The sequence below is a fragment of the Mobula hypostoma genome, chromosome 9, assembly GCF_963921235.1.
Source record: "Mobula hypostoma chromosome 9, sMobHyp1.1, whole genome shotgun sequence".
Lineage (NCBI taxonomy): Eukaryota > Metazoa > Chordata > Chondrichthyes > Myliobatiformes > Myliobatidae > Mobula > Mobula hypostoma.
In genome coordinates, this window is record NC_086105.1 from 24,481,772 (window position 1) to 24,504,728 (window position 22,957).

The 22,957-nt window shown below is 39.9% G+C and overlaps 1 protein-coding gene across 6 annotated transcripts in view; it reads left to right on the plus strand.

The window, feature by feature from the left end:
* dock4 (dedicator of cytokinesis 4) overlaps nucleotides 1-22,957 on the plus strand; it is a 366,243-nt gene that overhangs the window by 316,382 nt on the left and 26,904 nt on the right. For all 6 annotated transcript variants that reach the window (XM_063057889.1, XM_063057890.1, XM_063057892.1 and 3 more), the window contains exon 44: nucleotides 2,002-2,121. In XM_063057889.1, coding sequence (XP_062913959.1) covers nucleotides 2,002-2,121 — 120 coding nt within the window. The remainder of the gene's footprint in view (nucleotides 1-2,001; nucleotides 2,122-22,957) is intronic.

Here is a 22,957-nt window from a genome sequence, read left to right on the forward strand (position 1 = left end):
ACATTTCAGCTAGTTTTCGGAAAAAATGGGCGTCGAGTTCCCCGTGCCAAAGATGAAAACGACCATCCAGGTTGTTACCAGCGAAAGGTGCAAAAGCCAGCATCAGTGATGGTATGGGGGTGCATCAGTGCCCACGGCATGGGTGAGTTGCATGTATGTGAAGGTACCATTGACGCTGAGGTGTATATTAGGATTTTAGAGAGACATATGTTGCCATCAAGGCGACGTCTCTTCCCGGCATGTCCATGCTTATTTCAGCAGGACAATGCCAGACATCATTCTGCACGGGCTACCACAGTGTGGCTTTGTAGACACAGAGTGGGTATGCTTGACTGGCCTGCTGCCAGTCCAGATCTATCTCCTATTGAAAATGTATGGTGCATCATGAAGAGGAGAATCAGACAATGGAGACCATGGACTGTTGAGCAGCTGAAGTCTTATATCAAGCAAGAATGGACAAAATTTCCAACTGCAAATCTACTACAATTAGTATCCTCAGTTCCAAAATGATTAAAAAGTGTTACTAAAAGGAAAGGTGATGTAACACTATGGTAAACATGCCTCTGTCCCAACTTTTGTTGAGTGTGTTGCAGCCATCAAATTCTAAATTTGTGTATGTTTACAAAATAAAATTAAGTTGGTCAGTAAAACTATTGAAAATCTTTTCTTTGTACTTTTGTCAGTTAAATAAAGGTTCACGTGAATTAACATATCACAGATTTTTGTTTTTATTGCATTTTGGAAAATATCCCAACTTTTCTGGAAATGGGGTTTGTATTTATTTAAAATGAAACAAGCTGGAGAAAAACAGGTAAAAGTTGCAGGCAGCAGCTTGCAAATTATGATGCTTTTAATGTCGAAGATTCATGGGAGCTTGAACAGGACATGAGTAAATAGTGTGACATTATAACACTGCACTCTTCTCCAGGACCTGTGAATATAATTATTCTTTCCAATATTATGTTGCATATTGCAGCATTCACTCAAGCTTCAGGGGACATGAGCAAACATTGACATTAGCTTAAATAAAAACAGAAAATTCTGGAAGTACACAACAGGGCAGGCTGTTCTACAAGAAAGAGAAATTAATGTTTCAAATCGAAGACCCCTTGACTTTTTTTAAGCTTTTCAGCAGCTTTGGTGCTTTCAAATTTTTCGTTTAAAATCAACTTTTAGTGTTTTCTCTGTCATTCTCTAAAACATAAGGAGATAACCTCAACAAGGCCTTCTCATTTAATTTTTCACAAATTCCTAATGAAAACAATCTTCCAGGGCTGCTATACCTTGACAGTGCAGTGCAGAAAATTCATGTGGACATTGCTCTCATAGCTCTTCCTTATTGTTGTCTATCTAAGTCTATCATTTATTACAGTCATTGTCACTTAAATCTGCCTCGTATCATATGTGTACTACTCAACGAACAAAAAGGTGAGCAAATGCATTTAAGATGTGAGAGCCGTTTGGTAATTTTGATATGCTACTGAAGTTTTCCTCTTTACCTTTGTTCAGAGGTGCAAATCTATTGGTGGTCATTTAATCACCCCAATCCTTTCAGATTTCTTTTCAAATTCTCATGCTCATCCCTGAAAACAACAACAAATTTTGAACACTTTAATAGAATTTGCGCGCCTGCAAAGATACTTCTAACCAGAGAGCTGTAAATGGATTTAGCTGAAGCTGTATATTTTCCCCCAACTCCTACACTTGGTGTTGGCCAGTTGATTTTAATGCCCTGCCTGTAATTACTTACCCACAGTTGTGTTGCACCCGACTTCCAAAACACGCTGACATTAAACCAAGGAGGTCAGTAGTCAATTACCTCAAGCCAGTTTCATTGGATATGTGCAATGAGCCCTGCACCTGGATTGTCTCATAATTCTCGGCCAATATATTGAAGCCAATATATTAAAAGTAAATAAGCTAACTAGAGAAATGTAGTAAAGTATAATTCTTTAAAAATTGAAGTAAAGTTCTCGTCTTGTGTGTTTCTCTGTATTAAAGGCGCATATTCTCGAGTATGGGTTGGCCGTACATGAAAAATTTGTGCCCCAAGATATGAGACCACTGCACAAGAAGCTGGTGGATCAATTCTATGTGATGAAGTCCCGACTGGGTCTGCAGGTATGAACTCACAGTAAAAAAAACTGACCAAGTGAATTCCATCATCAGTATTCAAATATCAAACAACCCAAGTGCCATTTGAATGTTATACGAGTTATTAAATGTTGAAAATCATGATTCATTCTGTTATATTGATGTTTAAACAAAGTAGGAGTTGCTTTGATAAAATACCAGCAAGTTGCAATGAATGTGATGTTGATCTTCTCTGAGGATAAGCAATAGTGACTGCAGAATTGTTAGTGTTGCTTATTGAAGTTGTATTTGATCCAGTATAATCAAGTTTGAATAAGTACGTGGATGGGAAGGGTATGAAGGGCTATGGTTCAGTGCAGATCAATGGAACTAGCTATTCCTCTCCGCGCCTTGTGGTGCATCGGGTGGCAACCTTTCTGTTTCTTTAGCATTTTGTCTGTATTTTTCCGAGGCCAAGTTGCTAACTCAACACTCAACCCAGCATGGATGGAAAACGTGCAAGGAACCGGGCGGATTTGAACCGAGGACTATTCACTTCAAAGTCTGGTGCTGATGCCACTGAACCACCGACTGGCTAGGGACTAGGCAGAATAATAATGGGCCAAAGGGCCTGTTTCTGTGCTCTGGTCCTTTGACTCAATAATCCATGCTGTGGTGTGACGGACAGACAGACAGACATCTTCTCTTATGACAATATTTTCCCTATTTGAAAGTTACATGACTTTTGTCCTTTGGCATTTATTTTCTTCTAGAAATTCATAAATTGTCCACTTCAATTGATCTCTATTCCTGCTTTCATCAGTCCTGTCAAAGGGTTTCGGCCCAAAATGTCAACTGTAGTTTTTGCTCCCCCAAAGATGCTGCCTGGCCTGCTGAGTTCCTCCAGCATTGTGTGTGTTGCTTGGATCTCCAGCATCTGCAGATTTTCTCTTGTTTCTGTTCCTACTTTTTTCCTTTTGATCCTTTGGTTATGACATAAATAGGCAGACAATGAAGAATAGAATATCAAGCAACACACATTAAAGTTGCTGGTGAACGCAGCAGGCCAGGCAGCATCTCTAGGAAGAGGTACAGTCGACGTTTTGGGCCGAGACTCTTCGTCAGGACTGTACCTCTTCCTAGAGATGCTCCCTGGCCTGCTGCATTCACCAGCAACTTTGTGTATTGCTTGAATTTCCAGCATCTGCGTTTTTAAAGAGTAGAATATTTCAGTTTCATGAGAATTGAAATATATTCAATTGGATTGTTGTATACTGTAATTTTGCAGGCTGAAGGTGTAATATTCCCCTTTCTTTATTCCATTTATTTCTTAAAACTTCTGCTTTGATTCTCTTCCAAGCTGCATGGGAGCACATACTTTGCAAAGAATCTCATTTACAGTAATTGTAGACAGCATGTTTTAACTGCTAGGAAGAAGATGAATACCAACCACAAATGGATATTGTGATCTAGGTTGGGGCTTGGGATAAAGAACATACAAATGAATAATTGTAGTCTTTGAGGGACAAAATTAAAATTTATTTGCTGTAAGATTGTCCAAAAATAAATGGGATAGAACCAACATAATGCTGAGCCTTTTGGAAGGGTTCTCCTCCTTTATAATTTACCACTTCTACACCTAAAGCACCTCATTTCTATCCTGTGCATAGTGGCAAATGGATACAGTTTGTCTACTTCATCAGTCCTGCTCTCCTATCGATCCTCTTACATAAAAGCGAAAATAGTGGAGAATCCCAAATATTAAGCAATTGCAAAGAGTCTGGAATCAGCGAAGTATATTAATGGGAATTGCTGGCCTCAAAGTAATATGTGCCAAAAAAAAGTTGCCAAGTGCAAAGCAAAAACTAAGTTAGTAATTAAAACAACTGAAACAGCCAGTCCCCCACAGCTATAGTTTATCTTTCAGAAATTGGATGCCTGTTTTACCTTGCTCTGATTAGCATTATTTGTGGCTAATCTGGAAACCATGAATGTGCTCAGATGTTATTACAACTTTGTTTGCTCACACCTGCTCATGTTTTTTTTGGAAACAGAAGCAGCAGAGGGGGAAAAAAGACAACCATTAATATGGGATAAGAGCCAACAAAACACTACATTCCTAAAACTTGATGTAAATCAACCAACATCCTGGTTGCTGTGTCTGCAGTGATTACTGTCTCAGTTGTACAGAAGTATGGGATTACATTTTTTAATTATCTTCCAAAAGATTGGCTGCCAAGATTCGCTGATGGGCGTTGTGATCCAATTGAGTATGGTATCTGGGAATTCGAGTACTTTGTTTTTAAAATAAAGTCAAAGGAATGAACTATGTGAGGGGAAAAAGCATCCTTATTTGTATATCCTCCATTCCTCTAATAGATAAGATTATTTCCCATGACACTCTTGGGGAATGCTATTTCATTTATTGACCACAGTCGTTTGGGTCCGCTCTTCTCTTTGAACTTGATACTGTTTAAACAGTTTATTTGCAATGCTGAAGTTATAATTTAAATCCACAGATATGATAATAATCAAATGGTATCACAGTTAATCACTTCAGTTTCATGGAAACAACCTGTTTCAAAATACATGTTTTTATATCAAAGTATGTATACAGAGTGGGCACGTGGCCAAGTGGTTAAGGCATTGGACTAGCAACCTGAAGGTCATGAGTTCGAGCCTCAGCCGAGGCAACGTGTTGTGTCCTTGAGCAAGGCACTTAATCACACATTGTTCTGCGACGACACTGGTACCAAGCTGTATGGGTTCTAATGCCCTTCCCTTGGACAACATCGGTGTCGTGGAGAGGGGAGACTTGCAGCATGGGCAACTGCCGGTCTTCCATACAACCTTGCCTAGGCCTGCGCCCTGGAGAGTGAAGACTTTCCAGGCACAGATCCATGGTCTCGCAAGACTAACGGATGCCTTTATTATGTATACAGAATACAACTCTGAAATTCATCTTACTGTTCAGAGACATCAAGCGTTGTTTGGTAATTGATGAAAGGCAAATTAAAATTCAAACCTCACTGTCTGATTTTAAACATCTACCTTGCTGATTTTTGCCTTTGAAGATTTATTTGATGCATTTATTATATTACCGCATGTCTTAAAGTCAGATCTGGTTTGAATGTCAAATCAAAAGAAAAACATCTGTTAGAAATATAAGCTGTTAGTTGATGAGGAATCTATTAAACATCAAAGTTTATTTTCCCAGAGACAGACCATTTATTTTTATGACAGAAACTTGTTTAAAGGAAGTGAAAGTATTGTTACATTGGGAAGCTAAACAAAATTGATTTAATTGTACAATCACTGAATGTCACTCTGTGAGAATGATTGTATTTTTAACATTTCAGTGTTGTACTTTAGGGTCTGAGATTTTTTTTGTATTGAGACAAAAGTGTTTTAGTTGTGATGTGGAAAAATGGAGCACATAAAAATATTGGATATTTTGGAAGGTCCTGAACACAAATTTTGTGCCTTTATAAGTGAGGTTTGTTTCAAAAGACAAGATCCACCTGATTGAATGAGTCATCAAGCATGGAACTGGGTGAACTCAGAGACTTTGATCATCCAAAAGCATTGTCGGAAGTATAAGCTCCGATAGAAATGACGATATATATATTTTTTTAAACTTAGATTATAGTCCCAAGGTTGAGCACCATACTCTGCAGCTGAGTAATATGAGGATGGAATTTTTATTGTCCCATCCATCTGTCAAAGGAGCCCTCACCACGGGGCTCATTGAGGTTTCTTCTGTGTGCCTATGACATGAAAATGGAGGGAAAACAAGATAAACTGAACCCGATGTGTGGTGTCAGGGCTCTTTAATGGTGAAAGACCAAATAACAAAGAAACATCAGAAATTCCTCAAAAGGCATTTCTTGTATTAGGACAAAAAGAAATTCCTCTTGCAAATTAACTGACAGATGCTTTCTCAAACAAATGAATATGAGTTTTGAACACTGGACTTCAAGACCCAACTGAATGTTGTGTGGCTGCTTAGAATTGCTGAAGATATTTATTGACAAAGAGGTGTACTATAATTTGGATGGAGGTTATAAACCAGGAAATCTGCTTTGTCTTTTTCTTCTTGCTTCTGTTATTAATGAGATTCCTCATAGCCTTATGTATTGATTGTGGTAGCTCTCTCCTTGCAGTTGTGCATCTTTCAAGTAAAAGGCTAAGCAGCACAGAGAAAGGTGAGAATGCTTAGGAAAATACAGGTCACTGTGAGATCTTTTGCTGCCTAGGTTCTTTAATGTAATGATGGAAGTCCTGGTCTATGCTGTGAATAGGAGAAGAGATATTATTCCTCCAAGGAAAACAAAGTTGGCAACAAAGTTAGTGAGAAAAATTCTTCCCAAAAATCTCAAGGCACACCTTGTCAGCTTGCTGCCAAAGAAGCAATTCTGAATTATAATCATGAATGTGATGTACAATTTGTATTAGTTGATTTGCGTTTAGCTTCCACAAACAGCAGTACTGCTGCCTTCCTTGTGTCCACCTTATAGAGGGGCTGTTTAATATCTCACTGGAAAGGTGGCTTTTGTTTCACTGCAACATGCTTCAAGTGCAAGCCTGCTGTATCAAATTAGACATATTATGCTTCAGTCCTTTGGGTGGCATTAAAAACCACCAATTTCTGATCCAGAATGAAGGAAGCTGACAACTGAGAAAGAGCTTCCATGGAGGGATCACAGAGGAAGTCAGTAACAGAGTTTTTTCTCCAGTGCATGACCAAAATGCTGGAAAGTATTCAATGACCTCACTTGAGTTATCAAGTTAAGAATCTTCCCTCTCATTCACAATCTGCCAGTCACCTTGACACTCATTACTACTACGTCTCATACCACTGCTGCAACCTTCTTTCCTCAATGTAATCTTCTGCAGAACTAGCAAGTTGTTTTATTCTCAATCAAAGCGTACCTGAATACTGTTCCTGTGGAGGCCAAAGTGAGTGGTAATATTGAAGGACAGAATTGACAGATTACTTCTAATCTCTTTTACCTTTCAATACATTCATCACATGCTACTTGTTCTCTATGTCAAGGCAAGCTGTTCTCAATTCCTGCTCCTCCTCCAGACTAAGGGATAAAATGTCAAGACAGCTTTGCTACCCAACTTTGTTGAGTCAAACTTTTTAGACTAGGAGATATCCAGAGGAGGAATTTTCATGTTGAGCATTGTATTCTGGCATTCAGGAGTGTGAGGAACATAATGGGATGCTAGAGGTGCCAGTTCTCAGCTCCTACTGGTTGTGTTGTATGAGAAGTAGATCATCATCATTATCATCATCAGGTGCCGTGCCCAGTTTGAGCTTTGACTGCCATGGCCCACACAGCCCTGTTTTGGGTCAAGTGGATCAATTCATTGGTATTCATTTCCAGTTCTCTGGCTGCTGTCACCATCATCATTCGTCTTTGCCTTCCTCTTGCTTTCTTCCCTTCAATCTTTCCCCATAACTACCGTGCATTCTAACTCCTCTTTCCTAATCACATGTCCAATGAAGTTACATTGCCTTTTCATGATCTCATACATTATTTCTCTTTTTGTGTTTGCTCTGTTCATGACACCCTCGTTAGATATTCGTTTCATCCATGATATTCTTTGCATCCTCCTCAAAAATCATATCTCTGCTGCTACAATTTGTTTCCTCATGTTCCTAGATTTTGGTCAGTATACTCTTCATTCTCGTTAAGGTGTCTTTTGCCAAGCCCATTCTTCTTTTGATGTCCAAGTCGTACCTGCCATCTGATGTCACCCAGCTTCTTAGGTAGCAAAAGTTCTGTACTTGTTTTATGTCTTCCCCATTTATTCTCAGCCTGCAGATAGGATTCTCCTTCTTTTTGGATATCACCATACATTCTGTCTTTTTGCAATTGATAGATAAACCCATTTTTGCACTTTCTTCAACAATTATATCAATTAAGTTTTGCAGTTCTTCCTCTGTACTTGCAATTAACAGTGTCATCTGCATATCTGAAATTATTGATGTTTTCACCGCCAACTTTGATTCCCAAGATGTCTCTTACTTTTTGTAACATTGTTTCACTGTACACATTAAATAAATCGGGGAGAAAACACACCCTTGTCTAATGCCTCTCTTGATTTTCGTAAACTGACTCACTTCTTCATCTATTCTTACAGCGGCAGTTTGTTCCCAGTACAGATTTCTGATCAGGCAGAGGTCTTTCGAATCTAGATCTAGAGTTTCCTGTAATATTTCAAATAACTTATTGTGCTTCACTTTATCAAATGCTTTTGTGTAGTCGATAAAACAAACAAACAAATCTTTTTGCACTTGAATAGCTCATTCTGATAGTATCCTTAAGATCAATATCGTATTTCTTGTACCTTTGTCTTTCACAAAATCACATTGCTCTTTACCTATTTCAGCTTGTATCTTACTTTTAGCTCTTGTCATCAAAATTCTTAGAAGTATCTTAGTGATATGACTCATTAAACTTATGGCCCTATGTAATTCACATTGTATTGTTCCAGGTTTCTTAGGAAGAGTGATAAATACTGATCTTTTCATCTCTTCTGGTATTATTCCAGTCTCATAAATGTCATTGATTAAATCAGTAAGTTTTTCAATTCCATAATCTTCAAGGGCGATAATTTGTTTTATTACTAATTCATCAGGACCTGCTGCCTTTCCTTTCCTTCATCTTATTTATTGCATTACGAACTTCAGATTTTAAAATACTTGGACCTTCAATGTTCTTCTTAATTTCTGTTTTTTCGCCTCGATCATCTTCAAACAATTCCTGAATATACTCAGTCCATCTGTTCATAATCTCATCTTTTTCCTTGATAATAGTACCATCCTTTGCTTTCGAACATCCACCTGAAGAACAGAGGAGCTTTTCACCAGTGATATTCTTGATTTGTTGATGTAACCTTTTTGGATCAGTAATAAGGATTCTTTCTATTTGCTTACATTCCTGGTGTAACCATTCTTCTTTGACTTTTTGACATAAGCTTTTAACTTTTTTTTCTAAAGACTTGTATTCTATATGATTTTCTTTCTTCTGTCTCCTTTCTTCCTTTAGATTTTTGATTTCATCTATCATCCATTTATTCTTTGTGCTTTTTTCTTTTTTAGGAATCACTGACTTTGTTGATTCTACCAAGGGATCCTTTAGAGAGTTAAATTTCATTTCTACATGATTGCTATCATCTTCAACAGATTCTATTTCTAGACTTTGAAATCTATTTCTTACTTCAATTGTAAATTTGAAGTAGATACTCTGTTTAAATACCCAGTCACTGTAAGAATCTTCATAGGGATAAAACAGGAAAGAAAGGAAGAGTGGACTGTTTCATGGCTTCATGCAAACTCATGAAAACTGCTTTATCCGACAGGAATTTAGAAGCCAGCTTCAGGTGGTTTGCAGTAATGCAGAACATTGTGAAGCCTCTTTTAAAACTTCACATAGGTACCATTAGCCATTGGTTTGCCTTTCCACATTACCTCTTTGGGTCAGTGCAACCCAAGTTTTCAGACCATTATATCACTTATGAACTCTCTTCTCATAAAGGATCAGTAGAACTGCTGAGGTGCAAGAAAACAATCCTTGGTGTGTTCTTCCCAGATCTCTGTTTATGTTTCAGCTTGAGACTTGTATCGCTGCTTTTATGTCGTGTTTATCTTCAGACTACAGGCCATGAGCCACTGAGGGAAAAAATTTTCATTTCTACACATGACAGAGTACAGTAGTGAATGATGCATACAATGTGCCCACAGTAAGATCTATATCCATTTTTGCTGGAATATAATGTGCCTCGTTTATTTTCTTTCAGCTTTTAACTTGAATAATCTGATAAAGGTTAACTGGAGCTCGCTTAATAATTTTTCATGCTTCTTAAAACATTAATTCTAATATTGCATGCCTGGCATAGATATCGTTTTTCTCTGTGAAGAGTTTGTGTGTCTGTTGGCAATGTGATACTTTTGCTCATCCTTTTGCAAAAGTACACTTGCATTGCTGCTGTTGTTGCTGATGATTTGCTTTTATCAGTTTTGGTGTTGGCTAGAAATAGATTCAATTTTCTCTCAACTTCTGGCCGGTCTTGGTCTTAATGATGCATAATTTTGGGGTATCAACTTCATCAATAGCATCAGAAAAATTTTGAGTTTTCTAGATCAGTCTACTGAGAAACTAGGAAAGAAAAAGACAAGCAAGTTAAGGGCTGCTGAGGGAGGAGCGACCATAATATGATAAAATATTACCTGAAGTCTGAAAGTGAATCAGATCGAGATAGAACCTTAAATTTAAACAAAGCAAACTACAGATGTGTGAGGCATGAGTTGTTCTCAGATCTTGTTCAGCTTTGTTAATATTTCTAACATCCATCACTGACCCATCACTGAACTGATACCATGATCTATGGACTCTTCGTCTCATGTTCTCAATATTTATTGCTTATTTATTATTCAGGAATACTTTTTTTTCTTTTGTATTTGCACAGTCCGTTGTCTTTCGCACATTGGTTGTTGCTACTATTGTATCCTCACACTTCGATCTCTCATCTCAATCTGCTTCTGTGATAATAGATGCAAATGTACATTGTAAGGTGGTTCAAGACCTTGTCAGATAGAGTTACTTGGATTTGACTTCCTATCCCATCTCTGACTTTTCTTCTCAACATGTCTGGTGACTTTTTTGGCAAGTAACTAACTGGTTTCAGTTGGAGATAATCAATCATGCAATATTTAAAATCCTCAAATTTTGTAGTTGTTTTGTCAAAACATGTTGGGTTCATTTTAATCAGGTTTTGCTCATTAAAAGGTTTTGCTTATTAAATCAGCATATTCAGCTCAACCCTGTGTTGCTTCCTCCATCTAGTGGCTTACTGTAGTTCTCACAATTTCTCTACACAGAACAGCAAGTCCTTTGGCCTCTGTGACATGGAACATGTAATTGGCTTCATTTGTCCAATATGTTCTTCTGATTTGAATAATTCCTAATTGTGTACTTATTTTCCTCTGTACTGCAATGACAGGGAAGGTCTTTTGGAATCAGTCAAGTGAAATGATATTTGTTCTGGATTCATTTTTAACTCGATATCGACAGTGAGGATTTGTTTCTTAGTCTTTTATAAACACACCTGTGGATTGCAATTCATAATGAATTTGTGCTTCAACTTATTCCATTCAGATGTATGATTCCAGCAACTCATGTATTCTCAAACTCTTCATGGTTTGGATGGTCTGATTTTGTTTCTTTTCCATGTGGTCATTTTACTTTACCTTTGACATCCCTCGGTATATTTTTTTCAGTTATACATCATCTATGGAAAAAAGGTTGAAGTTTCTACAAAGGTTCTAAACACAAGAAAGTCTGCAGATGCTGGACATCCTAATTAACACTCACAAAATGCTGGAGGAACTTAGCAGGTCAGGCAGCATCTATCGACATTAATATAGGGTTGATGTTTCAGGCTGAGACCCTGAAGAGACGTCGACTATCTAGTCATTTCTATAGATGCTGCCTGATCTGCTGAGTTCCTCCAGCATTTTGTGCGTTTTGCTTTCCACAAAAGATTTTTTTTTATTGGTTGTGAACTTGCTTGGTTGTCCATAGCTCCTGCTTTCCATTGACAAAAAGTATCAACCTTACTTCCAAACCTCAGATTGATCTTCCTTTGTCTTCATCTGTCCATTTGCAGCTTCCTGTGCTCCGGTTGTATCAATTGTTTGTACTCTGGTGAGCTCTTGCTTCTTGATGAAGGGTTTTCATTTGGTCAGGATATGCTGGGACCCAAATGAGTTGTTCCGCTTGCCTTTCATCCACTTCATTGGTTTGCATGTACTGGCTACTTCTCCAAACTTAAAAGATTAGCTTTATTTGCCACATGTACATGGCAACATACAGTGAAATTCATTATTTTCATCAAATCAGATCTACAAGGATTATACTGGGCAGCCAGCACCAACGTACCAAACTCACAACTTACTGACTTTAACCGTATGTCTTTGGAAGGTGGGAAGAAACCAGAGCACCCAGAGGAAACCCACAGGGTCACGGGGAGAGTGTATAAACTTCTTACAGATAATAGTGAGAATCAGAACCCTGATCTTGCAGCTGGTACTGTAAAACGATGCGCTGACCTGTTCCATACTGTGACGCCGTTGTAGTGAAGTGGTTAGCGCATCATCAGTAGGCTCATCTCGTTCCTGCTTTCAGGGTTTATAGCTCATATTGATAGATTTATAATTCACTTTTAGCCTGATGTGTGCTGAATTTTTGGAAGATCTGGTGAGGATATTTACACTATGGTTCATTTATCTCCTGGCTGACAGAAAAATCTAATCCTTTTTTTATCTGTCCATGAAAACATGTATCTGACCTTTTCTTCATCACTTTCAGAGAACTGCTGAATGTCATTTTATGTGCTTACTTGAATTTTCAGAACATCTCCACGAAGTGATCAGCCTCCCATTTCCTTTTGGGGTGAAACTGTGCAGTGTGCCACTGGCATTCCCTCTCACTTTCACGTGCACATAACATGCATTTATGACAGAATAGACTTGTTTCTAAGAATCAAAATCAGCATCTATGTCATTCATGTGTTTTGGAATTTTAGCTTGTTATTACTTCAAGTTGTCAGATTTACAGTCTTAAGATTCTGATCTTTGCCTCTGTTTTTGTTTGAGACTTGAGGCCACATGCTGCAGTTTGTTTTGATGCAGGGTCTCCACTCCAAACTCGACTCTGATAATCCCCGTCCCTCCCCAGATGCTGCTCGACCCAGAGTTTCTCCAGCAGTTTCTCCCGACTCCAGCATCGACAGTCTCTTTTCTTGCTATATTACAATTTGTGACGCCTGCACTGAATTTCGTGCATTGGAGAGGAGTGTTGTACCTTTAACAAAACAGGTCCTGATCTATTCTATGACATCCTGCTTAAAGAAAATGACACCCTTACTGTTCTCACACTGGGGCATCATGCCTGTCTCCTTGAACTCTTATCATTCATTTCTGTCTTTATTCCACACAGTCTGGTGGGCAGACTGCTCTGTCATGTACACTTACATCTAAAACTTTTACAAGCTTCTATAGATATGTGGTGGAGAGTTATAGTAATTGGTTGCATTATGACCTGGTATGGAAACAATGCCCTTGATTGGAAAATCTGTCAAAAGGTAGTGGATACAGCTCAGTCCATCACCAGTGAAGCCATCCCCACCATTGAGCACATCTACACAGAGCACTGTCGTGGGAAGGCAGCATCCATCATCAAGGATCCCAACTACCCAAGTCATGTTCTCATCCAACTGCTGCCATCATTAAGGAGGCACAGGAGTCTCAGGGCCCACGTCACCAGCTTCAGGTACAGTTATTACCCCTCAACTATCAGGCTCTTAAGCCAATGGAATAACTTTACTCAACTTCACTTGCCCCATCACTGAACGGTTAGCATAACCTCTGGACACTTCATCTCATGTTTTCAATATTTACTACTTATTTATTATTATTATCTATTTTTCTTTTGTATTAGCACAGTTTGTTGTCTTTTGCACATTGGTTGTTTGTCTGTCCTGTTGGGTGCAGTCTTTTATTGATTCTATTATGTTTCTAGGATTTACTGAGTATGTCCACAAGACAATGAATCTCAGGGTCGTATATGGTGACATATATTTACTTTGATAATAAATCTACTTTGAACTTCGAAGTTCACCATGGCATTAACGGAAGCACAGCAACGTTCCTTCTCACAAGCAAGAGACATATCTCAGGAATGCAAGAATACATAGTTATATATACAAGAAAAAGACAAAGGAATTGCTTTAGAATTATTTTTAAGCATTTTGTATAAATATAATAGTAGTTTTCTGGATTTGGAATTGAAGCTAACGCTGTGGTGAAATGCAAGCTTGGCCCAAAAGGCTGGATTGAAGGAAGGCGCTGATACGTGTAGAGGGCAAATGTGCTGAGGAGACCAGAACTGGGAATTGTTCAGTGCAAATGTTCAAGAAGTTTATCTCTGAGACCCGTTGGCAAGCAATGCTGGTTGTCACAGGGGCCCCTGTTCTTCATCCTCTTCACTTCTCCTCACAGATTACTTCAAAATAAAGTAGAAATGCTTCCAGCTGTTTTCAGCGTGTGATCTAATATGTGTTGATCATTTAATATGACTTGTGCACATTGATGTCTTTGTTTTTCCATTATACATGGACTCAGAATTGAATTATATAGTGCTGATTTTTTAAAAACACGTGAGGGTCCCATTTTAGCACAGAGGCGTCTCAGTTCCAGGGGGATTTATTTATTTTATTTTATTTTATATAGAGGTACCTCACGGTAACAGGCCCTTCTGGCCCAACGAGCCTGCGCCGCCAAATACACCAAAGTGACTAATTCACCCACTAATCCATACATCTTTGAATCCAAGGAGGAAACCAACACAGTTAGAAACTCCTTGCAGTCAGCAGCAGCAATTGAACCTGGGTTACTGGCGCTGTAAGGCATTACAGTAACCACAACACTGAAATCTCCCTGTTACTTGGCACATAATCCTGCATGTTGGTTGATTAACATTCTTCATTTTCAAAATGGTTAGTTCATATTTTATACTTGCCTAAACTTGGTGGCTGGACAAATGTCTCGGCAAAGCAGTACAAACTGTAGCCATTGGTTCCAGTTTGCCTTGAGTCTTCGTGCATCTCTAGGTTAAGTTGTAACCTTCGTCCTGTAAGCAGGACAACAAATTCACTTCCTGTGCACTGTCACTGCAGTAAAATTGGTAAACATGAGGAAATCTGCAGATGCTGGAAATTCAAGCAACACACACAAAATGCTTGTGGAACGAAGCAGGCCAGGCAGCATCTATAAGAAGAGGTACAGTCGACGTTTTGGGCCGAGACCCTTCGTCAGGAGTAACTGAAAGAAGAGGTAGTAAAAATTGGTAAACTGTCTCAAGGCCAATCTGCTATTCATCATGCAGTTAACCAGTTTTAATGATTCTAAATCCATCTTTATGAATAAGCAGTGCATGTGGGTTATACCTGCACTTGGAGTGGATTCCAATTTTGAGGTGATGGTGTGTGCTTAGCACACAAGGTTCTACAAAACAGAAAATGTCTGTCTATCCCAATGCGTCTAATTTCATTTGATCACAGCTGCCGTGCTCCTCAGTTCCATCTTGATACCTGCACCTCATTGAAAGTCCCATCCTCAGTCCTGAGTTTATCAATTGGATTTATACCCACAAGCATTCTGAGGCTCAGTTTTCCAAATAAACACTAGCAACTTTCCCTTTGTGATGGGTGGGGATGGAGTGGCATGCATGCTTATCAGATGCCAAACTGAAAGCAAATTGCTACCTTTGACATTTGTTTCCTGTTTTCAGAAACTATTATTCAATGTTCAGAGTAAATTTATTATCAAATCACATATAGGTCACCATAACCAACCCTTGGATTCATTTTCTTGTGGGCATTCAGAGTAAATACAGGAAATACAATAGAATCAATGAAAGACAGCCCGGACAAACAATCAATGTTTGATGTGTTGGTGTCAAAGGGTTAAGGTATGTGCAGAAACACTTGATTCAGACATAAATTGAAACTATATAATGAAAGGGAACTAGCAAACTGCTGGAAGAATGAGTGGGAGTGTATGCATGGATTAACATTGTGTTAGAAGGAGGAGGAGAGACAATTTGCCTGACGTGTCCAAGGAGCAATTCTCCAACTTGAATGTTAACAAGAAAAACATGTTGGAATCTAGTACTTTGAAAAGGTACCTTGGTTGAATCTGTCACTTTTTCAGATTGTAGCTGCAGATTTGTGTTAGGTTTGGACTGCCTATGTGAGTCAAGGTAGCGATACCAAGGCGTCTGCACATCAGCCTTCAGACTGGACTTGTAGATATTGTCTTCATATTGCCAGCTAGAATTTCATTTGAAAAGTCAGTGAAAGAGCTGGAAATGATAACTAACTAGCATTGCTGCTTCATGTGGATTTCATGAGTGAGAACACAATCTTGTTGAGATTCCTCAGATTCTGCCCACAAATCCAACACCAGGTCACACCTGAAAAAAAATGTAAGCATAAATTTATTTTTTTTAGCGTGTCGCACCTGTCAGCCATTCTTGTCTGGCATGTGGTGTCAGGATTGGTCTCCTTTCGGATTAACCGGGTCACGATACGAATGTTCCTGACTCGACCCTTTTTTTTTCTACGAGGCCGAGTGGCTAGCTCGACGCTCAACCCGGTATGGATAGAAAGCATGTTCGGGGGGTGGCTCGACTTGGATTCGAACTCGGGAGCCTTCGCTCCGGAGTCCAGCACTGATCCTATTGTGCCACCAGCCGGCCAAGAATAAAATGAGCTGTTATTATTTACAATTTTGGAGTCTGGAATAATTCCTTTAATTATGTAAGTGATTTTACTTTTTAAAAACTTGCTGCTTAATTACTTAATTCACTTTTAATAGCCTGGTAGGCTTCTGATTGTATTGAACAACAAAGCTGGGGGAGTGATTTTTGCTGTCAGCCTAATGCTTTGCAAACTATCTCAAAGGCAAGGCTTATTCTGGACAATGCACACGGCACATACCCCTAGTAGAATGTGGCTAGCAAAGACGTTTGACCTTCTGGACCTAACCAGATCAGTTGAAGGCAATGGGTAATCTGAGTGGTAAGTGCTACATAGCAAATTTTTATTCTCCCGTGCCAGTGTTCAAGATGAAGAGTTCATTACTCATGTCAGTGAGTTAGACTGGCGGGAAGAGTATAAAAGGCGATCATTTTTTCTTTGGCGGTTTGATCGAGGAACAACTGTGCAGGCGCGTGGACATCAGTGAGTTAGACTGGCTGGCTTCTTTTTAAAAAGAAGACAGCTTTATAGAGCGGGCCTCTGAGGAGCAGTCAACGGAGTAGAGGTAGACAGAGTAGGAGGGCTTTGGCTCAACAGGGCTTTGGCAGTAAGGGGTTGAGGTGAGGTAGGTTGCCTGTGTAGAATAGAAATAGGAAGTATGTCTGTGAGGCCTGTGTTCTGCACTGGGTGCCAGATGTGGGAAGTCCAGGAGAATTCCAGCTTCCCGGAAGGCCACGTCTGCACCAGGTGCATCGAGCTGCAGCTCTGTGTTAGGAAACTGGAGCTGCAGCTCAATAACCAACGACCTTCGTCTTGTCAGGGAAAGTGAGATGATAGAGAGGAGCTATAGGCAGGTTGTCACATCGGGGCCTCGAGACAGATAAGTGGGTAACAGTCAGAGGGAAGGGCAAGGGTCAGATACTAGAGAGTACCCCTGTCGCTGTCCCTCTTAACAATAAATATTTCTGTTTGACTACTGTTGGGGGGGGTGGGGGACAGTCTAACTGGGGGAAGCAACTGTGGCCGCGCCTCTGGCACAGAGTCTGGCCCTGTGGCTCAGAAGGGTAGAGAAAGGAAGAAGGCAGCAGTAATAGAAGACTCTATAGGGGTCGGACGGGCGATTCTGTGGACGCAGGAAAGAAACATGGATGGTATTTTGCCTCCCAGGTGTCAGGGTCCAGGATGTTTCTGATCTAGTCCACGACATCCTGAAGTGGGAATGTGAACTGCCAGAGGTCATGGTACATATTGGTACCAATGATATAGGTGGAAGAAGGGAAGAGGTCCTGAAAACAGACTGCAGGAAGGAAGTTGAGAAGCAGGACCTCAAAGGTGGTAATCTCGGGATTACTGCCTATGCCACACGACAGTGAGTATAGGAATAGAGTGAGGCGGAGGATAAATGCGTGGCTGAGGGATTGGAGCAGGGGGCAGGGATTCAGATTTCTGGATCATTGGGTCCTCTTTTGGGGCAGGCGTGACCTGTACAAAAAGGACGGTTGCACTTGATTCCCAGGGGGACCAATATCCTGGTGGGGAGGTTTACTAAGGCTATTGGGGAGAGTTTAAACTAGAATTGCTGCGGGGTGGGAACCAAACTGAAGAGACGGAGGAAGGGGTTGTTGGCTCACAAATAGAGAAAGCTTGGAGACAGTGCAAGAGGGAGGATAGGCAGGTGATAAAGAAGGGATGTGCTCAAACCGATGGTTTGAGATGCGTCTATTTTAATGCAAGAAGCATCATGAACAAAGCAAATGAGCCTAAGCATGGATCAGTACTTGAAGCTATGATGTTGTGGTCATTACAGAGACTTGGATGGCTCAGGGGCAGGAATGGTTACTTAGAGTGCCAGGCTTTAGATGTTTCAGAAAGGACGGTAGGGGGCAGGGGGCGGGATGCAAAAGAGGTGGGGCGTGGCACTACTGATCAGAGATAGTGACACAGCTGCAGAAAAGGAGGAAGTCATGGAGGGATTGTCTACTGAGTCTCTGTATGTGGAAGTTAGAAACGGGAAGGTGTCAACTGGGTGTTTTTTCTAGACCACCCAATAGTTACAGGAACATCGAGGAGCAGATAGGGAGACAGATTCTGGAAAGGTGTAATAATAACAGGGTTGTCGTGGTGGGGGATTTTAATTTCCCAAATATTGATTGGCATCTCCCTAGAACGAGGGGTTTAGATGGGGTGGAGTTTGTTAGGTGTGTTCAGGAAGGTTTCCTGACACAATATGTAGATTAACCTACAAGAGGAGAGGCTGCGCTTGATCTGGTTTGGGAAATGAACCTGGTCAAGTATCAGGTCTCTCAACAGGAGAGCATTTTGGAGATAGTGATCATATTTCTGTCTCCTTTACCATAGCATTGGAGAGGGATAGGAACAGACAAGTTAGGAAAGTGTTTAATTGGAGTAAGGGGAAATATGAAGCTATCAGGCAGGAACTTGGAAGTATTAATTGGGAACAGATATTCTCAGGGAAGTGTACGGAAGAAATGTGGCAAATGTTCAGGGGATATTTGGGTGAGACAGGGAAAGAATGATAGGGTACAGGAACCATGGTATACAAAGGCTGTTAAAAATCTAGTTGAGGGAAGGAAAAGCTTACGAAAGTTTCAAAACACTAGGTAATGATAGAGATATAGAAAGAAGATTATAAGGCTAGCAGGAAGGAGTTTAAGAATGAAATTAGGAGAGCCAGAAGGGGCCATGAGAAGGGCTTGGCGAGCAGGATTAAAGAAAACCCCAAGGTATTCTACAAGTATGTGAAGAGCAAGAGGATAAGACATGAGAGAATAGGACCAATCAAGTGTGACAGTGGAAAAGTGTTTATGGAACCGGAGGAGATAGCAGAGATACTTAATGAATACTATGCTTCAGTATTCACTACGGAAAAGAATCTCGGCGATTGTAGGGATGACCTACAGTGCATTGAAAAACTTGAGCATATAGACATTAAAAAAGAGGATGTGCTGGAGCTTTTGGAAAGCATCAAGTTGGATCAGTCTCTGGGACCAGATGAGATGTACTCCAGGCTACTGTGGGAGACGAGGGAGGAGATTGCTGAGTTTCTAGCAATGATCTTTCCATCATCAATGGGGATGGGAGAGGTTCCGGAGGACTGGAAGGTTGCAGATGTTGTTCCCTTATTCAAGAAAGGGAGTAGAGATAGCCCAGGAAATTATAAACCAGTGAGTGGTTGGTAAGTTGATGGAAAAGATCCTGAGAGGCAGGATTTATGAACATTTGGAGAGGCATAATATAATTAGGAATAGTCAGCACGGCTTTGTCAAATGCAGGTTGTGCCTTACAAGCCTGATAGAATTTTTTGAGGATGTGACTAAACACGTTGATGGAGGTAGAGCAGTAGATGTAGTGTATATGGATTTTCAGCAAGGCATTTGATAAGGTACCCCATGCAAGACTTATTGAGAAAGTAAGGAGGAATGGGATCCAAGGGGACCTTGGTTTGTGGATCCAGAATTAGCTTGCCTACAGAAGACAAAAGAATGGTTGTAGTCGAATCATATTCTGCATGGAGGTTGGTGAACAGTGTTGTGCCTCAGTGATCTGTTCTGGGACCCCTTCTCTTCGTGATGTTTATAAATGGCCCAGATGAGGAAGTGGAGAGATGGGTTAGTTAATTTGCTGATGACACAAAGGTTGGAGGTGTTGTGGACAGTGTGGAGGGCTGTCAGAGGTTACAGCAGGATATCGATAGGATGCAAAACTGGGCTGAGAAATAGCAGATGGAGTTAACCCAGATAAGTGTGATGTGGTTCATTTGGTAGTTCAAATGTGATGGCAAAATATAGTATTTATGGTAACACTCTTGGCAGTGTGGAGGATCAGAGGGATCTTGGGGTTTATAGAAGCCTCTATAAAATAAAATATTGCAAACCTAATTTATAAATCAAAGTATACAATTTTGCATATAAATGTCAACAATTTTCGTTTAATCATTCTCTTTCAGGTACTGTCTTAATCTGGTGACATTTGCCACTTGCTGAGCGTTGCCTTTGATTTGCACTGAAGTATGCAGATGACTGGCAGATGATCTGATCAGTACTGGGCCTTGATGGGCTGCATTTGAACTGTAGTCTGTGCTGACTGGCTATGAGTGACAGAAAGGGCACTGTTGAAGTGACTACAGTAAATCTGAAATGCTGTTATACTGAGAAGCAGCAGCAGATTTGTGCTCCATGAAGCCGCTGTTGACCCTTGTGAGATATATCTCACTGCTCTTCATAATCTGCCAGAGGATGGGTCACACAACTGTAGCCCTTAGATTGCTGATATTCACAGCAATGGTAGCAATAGTCTGAGCTTGTGTTGGAATTCTAATCTATCACTGCAGCAGGCAGATGTTGGGCATCTTCAGAAACAGTTACAGTTTTGCACAGAAATACATTAATAGAGCTGTTGTCAACCTTCCATTCTGGGTTTGATGGACTCCAAGTTTTGCAGAAAGGCTAATTCAAGGTTGGAGTTGCACTCCTCAATTATTCTTGACATTGTACAGTATGCCGGCTTTTTGATGGTTCTATTTACACACCAAGTGTTTAACATGCATATCCATCAAGCTTCTCCGTTCAACTTCCACAACAGAAACCTCATCTCAATCATCTGTAGGTAGAGCTTCTGTGCAACTTCGTCCTGAATAAAGTTGGTACCTATACTGGCCTCTTCTCTTGCCCGAGGTGCAGGTCATTGATTCTTGACACCTATTCAAGTACAATCTGAGAAGTTGTGTGTCATCTGAGTTGGAACAAGTGGTACTCCTTTAGCTTTACTCTCTTTTTGCTCACTTACAATGACCTGGAAAGGTGTGAAGATGGGATCCTGAGCAGGCTTCTCTAGGGTCAGTGACAATCATCGTCCTTTTACCTCTCACCAGAAAATCAAGTCATTTTGTCGTGCTGCGTGAAAGGTTCTGAACAGAGGAAGTTCAACATTGGCTTTCTTTTAATAAAGATGCTAAAATGTGTTCATTTCCTTTTGAAAACGATTTGAATAAATGCCAATGGATCAGAAAGACCCATTGTTTCAGTTAAACATGTGAGGTACATCCAGGAAAACTATGCTGCTGACCTTTGTTAAAGTGGATGTTTCTCCACTCCAACTGACAGAAAAATACAAGGCCAAGATTTACTGCCCATGCCGTTGCTATTTATGTGTAAAGTATTCAGCAACTTGAAGCAAGACTAGATGGAGTTACTCTGTCGTGGAAGTTGCACAGAAGCATCTAATTCAATAAATAATTACTGGGATGCATTGAATGGTATTAAATTCTGATACGTGCATAGCGGATAATCTAATTTTGACTTTCTGAGGAGGTTGAAGAGACCCGGATTATGCACATCAGTACTCATGACCTTCAGCAGAATCACAGTACAGAGCACCCTAACATGCTGTATCACTGCCTGATACAGAAACTGCACTGTGGTGGACAGGAAGGCTCTGCAAGGCCCAATTGCTCAGCGTATCTCTGACATAGCCTACCTACTGTCAAGGACATATATACAGAAAGGTGCAGAGAAAAGGCAGCTATTTTATGAGTCATCCCACTCACCCTGCTTATGCACTGTTTGCCTCGCTCTCGTCAGGGAGGAGACTACATAGCATCCACGCCACGTCCACCAGACTCAAAAACAATTACTCTCCCCAGAAAGTAAGATTGTTCAACATCACCCAGTAACCCACCCCACCACTCTCCCCCAACTCCATTACTTTTTCATTTTCTATCAGTCACCTTATTTTCATACACTCCTGTGCCTGGTGTTACTTTAATCATACTATCTATATAATCTTAGGTATTTATATAATTTTATTATTGTGTTCTTAATCTTATGATTTTTTTTGTGCAACAATGGATCTGGAGTAGTAATTATTTTGTTCTATTTTACGCTTGTGCACTGGAAATGACATTAAATAATCTTGAATCTTGAAAATTAGTGTTTTGACTATTTCTGTCTAATTATACTTTTTAAACAATATGATGCATCTTAATGAATAGCAAGCTAACCCCAACACAGAAAATTAACTAGTGCAAATATGAAGTTCTAATTCTCTCATGTTAGAGACTCAGAAGCTAAATTCCATTTTTTTTTTTACTTTCTACCTCATTTTTCTCTCTTGGTTAAATTATTTTTCCTGCTCCTTATTTCACTTTCTATTCTTGATTTGCGATTGAATTCAACATTAGAATTTCTCAGAATCAAGGTTGTTTATTGAATAGTTTTCCAATTTGCTGAGTTAAGGATGCACTTGTCCTGTAGATGATGCTCTACTACTTCCATTCTCACTTTCCAACACAAAATTTTACAGCAATTAAATGAGTAAGAAAACAACCTAATATACGGTGGGCGATGTTTGTCTGCTGGTAGTTTATGGCCCATGGTGCAATGTTTTGTTTTACATTTCAAGAGTGCTTCAGTAGCTGGAAAGAGGTTTATGAGATCTTGAAGCAAGGAAAACATCACATAAATTGCCATTTTTTCTTAAGTTCAAGTCCAAAGTTTCAGTCAAGGTATGATTTCAGTGGGGGCTGTGGTCG